At 62.4% G+C, this 9,731-nt stretch overlaps 1 protein-coding gene across 2 annotated transcripts; it reads left to right on the top strand.

Moving 5' to 3' along the window:
- The first annotated feature begins 2,206 nt into the window (after positions 1-2,206).
- ERF (ETS2 repressor factor) lies at positions 2,207-9,731 on the top strand. 2 transcript variants are annotated; one of them, XM_055412064.2, is made up of 4 exons: positions 2,207-2,381; positions 6,785-7,019; positions 7,401-7,516; positions 7,627-9,731. In XM_055412064.2, the coding sequence occupies exons 1-4, from the start codon at positions 2,360-2,362 to the stop codon at positions 8,898-8,900; spliced, it is 1,647 nt and encodes a 548-aa protein (XP_055268039.1). In that variant the 5' UTR covers positions 2,207-2,359; the 3' UTR covers positions 8,901-9,731. The 2 variants fall into 2 exon arrangements, with proteins under 2 accessions (XP_055268039.1, XP_055268040.1); XM_055412065.2 differs by having other exon boundaries at positions 2,219-2,381; positions 6,763-7,019.

Genomic DNA, 9,731 nt, shown 5'->3' with positions numbered 1-9,731 from the left:
ATCCCATTCTCTGCGGATGGTTGAAAGTCTCCCCTGAGGCACGCCCACCATCCATGACTATGTATCACAGAAACTGTGGGATTGAATTATCCAGCTGAGTCAGGGTAAAATTCTGCCATTAACAGGCAATTTCACTGTCCATGCTTGTGTGTTTGCTGCCTACAGTTGGAATCTCTAGGCTTACATTGTCCACAGTTTATGCTGCTCACTTCTGCTAATAATCACCAGTATTTATTGCCTACTTATCTCAAATCTCTGATTTCTCATAATAACCTAATCATTAATATCCCCATTTTACAGATGATGAAGCTGAGGCTTAAAAAAATCAATTCACTTGATCTATACAATCTCACTCACATACAGGAAATAGCAGTTTGGGTGGCCACCCTGGTCTTTGTCTTCTGGTGGGACTATAGAGGTCTCTGAGACTGCAGTATGGATCTTTTAAACTTGGGATCATCTTTTTCTGAGGGGTGGGGCAGTAAAAGACATAATAAACTATACTGGTTAAGGGTGGTGATTTTGAACTGGATAGACTGGATTTGAATCCTGGCTCTGACAGTTTCTGAGCCTTGCTTTATTAATCTGTAAATGGGGCTAACAATAGGAATCCCCTTCTTTGGGGTTTTGTGAGGCTTCAATGAGAAGATGTCCAGACAACGCTTGGCCCAGCGCCTGGCACATCATGAGCGCTAGCAATTCGGGAGCTGTTATGATAACAATGATGATGGTTATTATTGCTGGACCACACTGCTCCCAGAGGGTTACAATATCTGTGGGGGAGCTGCACTGTCCGTAGGCAAGGTTACATAATTCCCCAAGGGGGTGATGCTTCCTGGGAGGCCCTGGTCTCCCCGAGGAAGAGGCCTGAGACTTCTTCTGAGGCACTGCTTAGGGACTGCCCTAAGGCCTCTAGGAACCCACTAACAGAGGGTGGGCTTGAAGCCCTAAGCACCCAGAGCCTAACCCTTCAGGCCTTCCCTCTCTGTGGCCTGTTCACTTCTCCCTATCTTCTCGGTTCCACTCTCTCTGAGTATCTCCTCCCCACCCCCCTTCCTCTCCTTTGGTACCTCAGAGTCTTTTCTGAGATTGTTTCCAGGATCAGCCTGTGACTGTAACTGCTATTTGCCCTCTACTGTTGGCCATCTGATCATTGCTGATTTCCTGTTTCCCGAAGCCTCAGGCTCCATCCATTCCTCCCAGCTGCAGAGAAAAGACTTAACACATCCCTACGCACTGGCCTTCATCCTTAAGCCCTGCCTTCCTCTCTCCTGGCGACCCCCTAGTGTCCCTTGGGAGCACATTTGTTCAGACTTCGGTCACCCCCTCGCATCCTGGCTCCACCCCCGGAACCCCCCTGCCCTGGAGGTGGAAGTGGGGGTACCTCCGGCGCCAGACGTGTTCCCAAGACAGCTGCAGTCTGGGGATGGGGGGCGGCTCTTGCGTGCTTTCTCTCTGGTCACTTCCTCCCCAGATGGGACTGGGGCTATCTGAAAGGCCAAGACCCTATCCCTGGAGGAGCGGAGGAGGCAGCCGCCTCCCCATTTCCGACGCTGGGAAATGCTTCCCACCCATTCCACCCCACCCCTGGACAGCTGCCCCTAGTCAGGCTCAGGGTTGGCGGGGGTCGAATGGTAAGGCCAGCCTGGGCAATATTGTAGTCTGGATCATCCTCTGAGGTCTTGATCCGACCCCCCCAACCCCCTACCCTGCAGAGAAAGTTCTGCCTCTTCTGAAAAGGTCCATACTCCTCACAAAAGTTTCTGACACTCATCATAAGGTAGCCCCCAACACCTCTTACAGGCTTCCAAAGAAAATGTGGGACCCGCAGTGGGCAGGAGAGGAGGAGGAGGGGCGGCAGGTCGCGGATCCTGAGAACTTAAAACTTATCTTCAGACTTGGAGCCTCAGAGAAAGGTCATGACCCCCCAGGACCCCATCCTATCCCAGGCCCTCCTTCTCTCCTCCCCCGTCGCGCGGCCCCTTTAAGCCTAGAGCCGGCCGGTCCTCAGTGGCTGCGCGCCGGCGAGAGTGTGTGTGTGTGTGTGTGTGTGTGTGTGCGTGCGCGCGCGTGTGTATGTATGTGTGTCTGTGTGTGTCTGTGTGAGTGCGCGGGGAGGGGGCGGGCACAGTGTCTCCATGGCGACGCGGCGGTGACGTCGCCGGCCGGGGGGCGTGGGCGTCCCGGCCCCGGAGTGCGATATTAACCCGGGAGGCGGCGGCGGGGAGGGGAGAGGCTCTGAGAGGCGAGGCCGGGTGAATCGACGAGGGCTGCCCGACGTGCTCGGGACGGGACGGGGCAGCGCGGGCGCCGGGAGCTGCGGCCCGGAGTCGGGGCGCCTCGCCCCGGGCCCCCCAGCATGAAGACCCCGGCGGACACAGGTGGGGGCGGGGGCAGCACGTGTGGGGGAGACTTGTTGCCCCGGGAAACCAGGCGGAGAAACTTTGGGGGGGCTGAAGGGTTCTGGGGGAGCCCGAGTGATCCCCAGTTTCGGGGGACCCCCCAAGCACTCGAGACCTGTTGCTTCTTGCGGTGCGAGCGGGGGTGTGCACCGGGCCCCCAATTCCTGGTTCTGGGCGCAGTGGTTGGGTGCTGCGAGTCCTGGTTCTTTCCTTGCCTGGACCCCAAAACCTGGGCTCTCCCTGACACCCGGGATCACGGGGGTGGCTGGGTTCCTCCCAGACGCTCTGTCACGTTGCACTCTGGGGGCCGGGACGTGTGCGGGGTGTGTGTGGGGGGGCGCTGTCCACAGGGCCCGCTATTCCCGGTTCCGCGCTGCACGGTCCGGCCCGTGACCTTCACCGCGATGCGTGCCCCGCACCGGCTTAGAGGGGGATACGGGATGGCCTCTAGGAGGAGGGCGTGAGTGGGGAGCCCGGGACTCGGGGTCCGGGCTGCGCCGCCCCTCCCCCGCCCGTCTCCGCCGGCTCCTCGCTCCCCCGCCCGCGCCGAGTCGCAAAGTTCCAAAGCGCAGCCCGAACGTTCGAAAAAGGAACTTTTTGTTTCCGACCTTAGAACGCGCGGCTTTAAGGTCGCTCCGGAGAGACCTGGGAACCCTCCTCCCTCGCCGCCGGGGACCCGGGGTTGAGGAGGGTGGGGAAGGTGGGGGGGACGCGGAGGCTCCCCCCTCGTTCCCCCTCCCTCATCCAGCTCTTCTCTTTCAACCGGCCGTCTCTTCCCTCCGCCCCACTCTTCCCCGCCAACTTGCTCCTCCTTAAGGGACCAAGGTTCCCCTCCCCCCCCTCGGTCGGCGGGCGGGGGGCAGCAGGATTAACCCCCCCTCCCACTCGGACTTTCCCCCTTCCCCTCCCCCGCCGCCCCCGGGCTCTCGCAGGCTGGACTTTGCGCCCGGGCGCGCTGGGGGAGGGGTCCCAGCCGCCCCCTGCCCGTCTACCCCGTCGGAATCCGGCCCGGGGCGGGGACGGGGGAGGGGGAAGGGGGCCGGGCGCCGCTGTTCAAACTTGTTTCCTTCCCCCGGCGGCGGCCGCGGCTAGGGCTCCTGTGTGCGGGTGTGTGCCCCGACCGGCCCACCCACCCCGCCCCCCCCTCGCTGGGCGGGTGGGGGCGGCTCTTAAAGGGCTCCGAGCCGGGCTCTGGCGCCTGGGGATTGGGGGCCGAGGAGGGGGCTGGGTGTGGGCAGGGGCTCGGAGTGCAGTAGGGTCAGTCACGTGCGTCCCACATACTCTGTGGCTCCTAAAGGCTCCAGGGCCGCTGGGCCTCGGGGGCAGCCGGAGCCTCCCCTCGCCGGAGGAGGGGGCCGAGGGACCCAGACAACCCCGCCTCGTCTTCGCTCCCTGCTATGGGCCTTCGCCTGGTGGGACCGGCTGGGCCGCTCCCCCATCCCAGTCTTGGGGCCGCGCCGTGTGTGGGTTCTCTGGCTGGGGGAAGAGGCGGGATCCTTTTCTGGCCTCCCGATGGGTCCATGGGTCCATCTGCCTCCTGGCTGGCCGCTGCGCGCCCCTCCATCCGATCCTCTATCCCGGCCCCACTCTTCTCTGCCGCGGCTGTTTCCCACTTCCTGTTTTCTTCCCGGCCCTGGCGCCACCGAGGGCTGCCTGGAGTGGGGGAGGTGGTGGGGCCCCCCAGGAGGCCGGCGTGTTCTTCCTCTACCACTGCCCCTCCCTTCCGACCCCCATAGTCCTTTTGAAAAAAGTTTGGGCAGTTAAGGTGAATTTGAGGGGTGCCCGAGAATTCTGCAACACCCCCCCCCCAGGTTTCCACAGGCTGTCTGGGAGATTCCCTACCCCGCCTATGTGGGATCCAGGTGTGTCTTCTGGGACCCCGCCATCCCAGCCCTTCCTGTCTGCTGCCTCTTCTCCACCCTGTCTGGCAATGTCCTCAGCTCTTCTCTCAGTGTCAGCTGCTCTGTCTCTGCCTCACTGTCCCCGCCGTGCTCCGAAGGTCCTGCATCCCCAGGCTTTCTTGGTGCAGGCCGGGTGGTTCCCTGTTTTAAGCACGTGGACTCATACACAACACACTCACACATGCTCCCCTTGCCCGTGCCTGGCTCCTGGCTCCAAAGCCTGGGGAACAGAGCCCCATTGAGACACCCTGACGTCACCCCCCATCTTCCTTCTCCCCCCAAAGCTGGGAACAGGCCCTCATGTATGCCGGGTCCGATGAGGAAAGCTGGCTTTGGGGTTGGCCTGGGAATGGGGAGGGTCCCTGCCATGAGTGGGAGCTAGGGTGCTGGCCCAGGAGCAATGTTGTTCGGGGAGGGGGCTTAACTCAGGGGGCCTGGGTCAGCCCCAGGAATGCAGCGTGAGGCCTTTCCAGAGCCCCCCACCTCCCTTCTGAGTTCCCTTTGTGTTGCATGTAGTCTCTCTCACTCCTTCTCTTCTGCAAAGTTTATTTTTAGCCTCCTGCTCCCCCGCTCCCAGGACTGTCGCTGCACACACGTTGCCTGGTTACCGGGACAAGGAGGCTGGGGCGGGTGGGCTGGGAAGGGTGGCTTTAATTTTGGGGGGAGGGTGGAAATCAGTACACCCTCCCAACCCTAGACTGATGTCTCAGGGGCTTCGGACCCCACCCCGAATCCAACAGCCAAATTGGGGCTTGTTGGGGGTGGGGGCGGGAGCGTGAAGCTTGGTGCCACGAAGGGAGACAGGAGTTTTTTGGAGAAGGTTGGTGGGTACATGAAGCGGGCGGTCTCTTGGGTTCCAAGAGCCTCTGGGCCCTGAACAAGACTGTCAGACCTGGTTCTTTAGCAGGGTGAGGATCAAAGGGGGAACACCTGGATTCCCAAGAGAGGGATGGGGCTGTGGATGCTGGGGTCCATGGAAGGTGCTGTCAGTTGTGAATGGAGCAGGAACTGCTGGTACAGGACCCTGCGTCTGTGACCAGCTGAGGTCATATGGTCATATTCCTGGAGCCCTGAGGGACTGACTGGAGGCTGGGATTTCTGAATGGGGCAGGGACCAGGTGGGGAATGCTGGCCATCCCAGTCTGCCCAAGGCCAGGGGTCAGGGATTAGAGTCAGATCTGATGTAGAGGGAGTGGTCCCTTTGGGACCAGGAGCTGCCGATCCCTGGCGTCCCCATGGGGAAGGCTCCCCTGTTGGATTCCAGACTTGGGTGGGGGCTTTCAGGGAAGTTCCATGTTGCCTCAGGTTGGGTTGGTACCTGCTTCAGCTGGGGTTTGAGCCAGGGCCGTGGGAAGAAGGCTGACCCTTGCAGCCTGACTGGGACTTGGGACCCGCCCATCCTTAGCTCTCCACCTTGGCCTTCTCCCTCTGGTGGCACCAGGGCGCCTGTCCTGCCTCCCCCCTTCTTCTCTTCCTCCCTTTTCCCTCCTCCCACTCCTCCATTACCGGCTGCCTTGTGCTGAATTATTGATGGCCCCTGATTACCCGGGGGTTTGGGAAATGACAACAACCGCAGCCCCCCCAACCCCCCCCTCAGGCTGCCCACCCCCTCTAGGGACCAACCAGCCCACCACCAACCTCTACCCAAGGTTAATGCTGGGGGCGGGTAGGTAGGTGGGTAGGGAAGAAGCTGAAGATGAGAAGGCAGAAGGGGGAACGGGTTGCAGCAAGCGATGCCTGTTCAGTGTTGAGGCCCTCCAGCCAGGTTGGGTCCATGTGCCGGGGTCTGGGTAGGCAGTGCAGCATAGAGGGTCCCAGGCTTGATGGGGGGGCGCTTTCTCAGACAGTCTGGGTTTCACTCTCCAGGGAAGACAGAAGCCTCTGTGTGTGCAAGCGCTGACCTCATCGTCAACCAGCCACCCCACCCCTCCTGGTCCTTTTAAGAAAAAAAAAAAAAAAAAAACCTTCTCTTGGGGGCCTAGGGTGGGAGTAAGGGCTCTGGTAGGTCTTGGGAGGGAGACAGTGTATGTTCCTAGGAGGTGAACAGAGGCGGTCTGGGGGGGCAGGGGTGTGGTAATGACTGACCCTGAATGGGAACGAGGGTGGGCTGGGGGGTGGCTAGCCCCAACGCGTCTGGCCACGTGTGCCCCTTCCTGCCCCTCCCCCACTGGCAGCCCTGCCCGCCGGCCTGGCTTGGTGCCTGGCCCCCTGGCACTGGCCCCGGGACCCGCCGCCGACGGTTTCCTGTTTCTCCCGGTGTCCCTGGAGCAGGCTCCAGCTTCCCCTCCCCCCAGCTCCTGTCTAGCCCCCCTCACACACACAGACACACACTGTCTCCCTCTAACCAGGTCTTGGCTTGGCAGAGGGGAGACGGGTTTCCCCGTGGTAAGGGCGGGGCTGGGAGGTGGACCCTGGGATGGGCCCCAGGGCCCTGGGCTTGGCACCTTGACCCAGGGCAGCTCCCCTGCCTCCTGTCCCCAGGCTTTGCCTTCCCGGATTGGGCCTACAAGCCAGAGTCGTCCCCCGGCTCCAGGCAGATCCAGCTGTGGCACTTTATCCTGGAGCTGCTGCGGAAAGAGGAGTACCAGGGTGTCATCGCCTGGCAGGGGGACTACGGGGAGTTCGTCATCAAGGACCCCGATGAGGTGGCTCGGCTCTGGGGGGTCCGCAAGTGCAAGCCCCAGATGAATTATGACAAGCTGAGCCGGGCTCTGCGGTGAGGAGGGCAGGGGCCCCGGGGCAGACATGGACAGCCCCCCACACACTCCGGTTGGGAGCCCCCTGGCCCATGGGAGTAGGCATTGGGTTTGACTTCTGGCTGTGCCACATGGTAGCTGTGTGACCTCGGGCCAAGTCCCAATCCCTCTGAGCCCACGTGTCACACCGCGGCGAGAACGTGGTCATGGATGTGGCTTGTAGTCTGGCCCCAGAACTAAGGGGAGAACTGGTCCTCACCCTCGGGAGCTTGATTCCTCTCGTGTGGCCCACGTTTCTCAGTCACCCTTTGTGAGCAGCACTGATGCGGGTCAAGGTTTGGGTTCTCAATTCGGGTCCCCTGTGACTGACCCACCGATGAACGGTGTTTCTGCCCCCCCAGCTATTACTACAACAAACGCATTCTGCACAAGACCAAGGGGAAACGGTTCACCTACAAGTTCAACTTCAACAAACTGGTGCTGGTTAATTACCCTTTCATCGACGTGGGCTTGGCCGGTGAGTACCAGGGCCGGTGGGTACAGCCTCAGAGGGAGAGCAGGGTCTACCTGAATGTCCAGGCGGAGCAGGTGGGGGGCCTGGACATCACGTCTTCCCTCTCCCATCAGGGGGTGCGGTGCCCCAGAGCGCCCCGCCAGTGCCAACAGGCGGCAGCCACTTCCGCTTTCCTCCCTCGACGCCCTCCGAGGTGCTGTCCCCCACCGAGGACCCCCGCTCGCCGCCGGCCTGCTCTTCGTCGTCGTCGTCCCTCTTCTCGGCCGTGGTGGCCCGGCGCCTGGGCCGGGGCTCGGTCAGTGACTGCAGTGACGGCACCTCGGAGCTCGAAGAGCCCCTGGGAGAGGACCCCCGGGCCCGACCGCCCGGCCCCCCGGAGCTGGGTGCCTTCCGTGGGCCCCCGCTGGCCCGCCTGCCCCACGACCCTGGTGTCTTCCGTGTCTACCCGCGGCCCCGGGGTGGCCCTGAGCCCCTCAGCCCCTTCCCCGTGTCGCCTCTTGCCGGGCCTGGCTCCCTGCTGCCCCCGCAGCTCTCCCCAGCTCTGCCCATGACCCCGACCCACCTGGCCTACACCCCATCCCCCACGCTGAGCCCCATGTACCCCGGTGGTGGCGGCGGCCCCAGCGGCTCGGGGGGCGGCTCCCACTTCTCCTTCAGCCCCGAGGACATGAAGCGGTACCTGCAGGCCCACACCCAAAGCGTCTACAACTACCACCTCAGCCCCCGCGCCTTCCTGCACTACCCCGGGCTGGTGGTGCCACAGCCCCAGCGCCCCGACAAGTGCCCGCTGCCGCCCATGGCCCCCGAGACCCCGCCGGTCCCCTCCTCGGCCTCGTCCTCCTCTTCCTCCTCTCCATTCAAGTTTAAGCTCCAGCCGCCCCCGCTGGGACGCCGGCAGCGGGCTGCTGGGGAGAAGGGCGCTGACAAGGGCGGCAGCCTGGCCCTCGGCGGCGCAGGCGGGCTGGCCGAGGGGGCCGGGGCGCTGGCCCCACCGCCGCCGCCGCCGCCGCAGATCAAGGTGGAACCGATCTCCGAAGGCGAGTCGGAGGAGGTGGAGGTGACTGACATCAGCGACGAGGACGAAGATGACGGGGAGGTGTTCAAGACGCCTCGTGTGCCGCCTGCACCCCCAAAGCCTGACCCAGGCGAGGTGCCCGGGGTTGCCCAGTGCATGCCTCTCAAGCTGCGCTTTAAACGCCGCTGGAGTGAAGACTGTCGCCTCGAAGGGGGTGGGGGCCCTGCTGGGGGCCTTGAGGATGAGGGTGAGGACAAGAAGGTGCGTGGGGAGGGGCCTGGGGAGGCTGGGGGGCCCCTCACCCCAAGGCGGGTGAGTTCTGACCTCCAGCACGCTACAGCCCAGCTCTCTCTGGAGCATCGAGATTCCTGAGGGCTGTGGGCAGGGGACCCCCGTTCCCCCCACCCCCCATGCCTCTTTTGCTGCCTTAACCCCCCCATTCCCTGGAGGTGAGGGCAGCTCTTTAGTCTTGCTCCGCTGCCTCCTCTTTCCCGTCCCCCATGTTTTGTATAAAACTTTTAATTTCTTTTTTTTTTTTTTTAATGGTGAGGGTGGGTGGGTGCCCAGGGTCGGGGGCCATCCCCTGTCCCTGTGGGTTTCTAAGCTCCGGGCAAAGTGGTGGGGGTGGGAGGGAGGGGGAGTTAAGGGGGCCACCTCCGTTCTGGGAAATTTATATTTGAACTGAGGCTCCGGCCTCAAAACCCAGGAACTTTTTTTATTACAATCGTTTAGGAAGTAAAGCCTTGTCTCCCTCCCTGTCCTCTGCCTCCTGTACCTCTCTCCCTATCCATCCCCGGCTGTCCTCAGCCCCAATCCTGCCTTCCCCGCCCCTCCAGGGGCCATGAGTGCCTGGGTTTCTCATAGCCCCACAGGGTTGCAGCAGAGGAGGGAGGGACATTTTATGATGAACCAAAAATTCCGTGTTGGGGGGAGGTTGGGGGCGGAGGAGGGTGAGGGGTGTCGCCCATAGGCCACAAATCTCTACAAGTGCCTGCTATCCCTCTCCTGGTCCCCACCCCAGTGCCAGTCCAACCCCTTCAACCCCCAGCTGCTGTTAGGACTTGCCCCATAGGCAGGCGGGTGGGGAAGGGGATGCCCTGAAACCAAACTGGAAGCCCCCTTTGCCTCCCAGCTGGGGCCCCTGGGGTGGGGGTCTGTGGTCAAGCCTTATTCTGTATTGGGGATGGAGGGTGGGTGGGGAGG

This window comes from Moschus berezovskii, chromosome 22, assembly GCF_049115385.1.
Source record: "Moschus berezovskii isolate FMDL1 chromosome 22, NW_MosBer_1.0, whole genome shotgun sequence".
Classification (NCBI taxonomy): domain Eukaryota; kingdom Metazoa; phylum Chordata; class Mammalia; order Artiodactyla; family Moschidae; genus Moschus; species Moschus berezovskii.
The sequence above is the reverse complement of the archived record's forward strand: the minus strand, read 5'-3'. Positions and strand labels throughout refer to the sequence as shown.

Bases quoted from the DNA above. Each gene is read 5' to 3' on its own strand.
- ERF (XM_055412064.2), top strand. From the start codon at position 2,360: ATGAAGACCCCGGCGGACACAG. The intron at 7,020-7,400 runs GTGAGGAGGGCA...CTGCCCCCCCAG, and splicing joins AAGCTGAGCCGGGCTCTGCG to CTATTACTACAACAAACGCA. The intron at 7,517-7,626 runs GTGAGTACCAGG...CTCTCCCATCAG, and splicing joins CATCGACGTGGGCTTGGCCG to GGGGTGCGGTGCCCCAGAGC.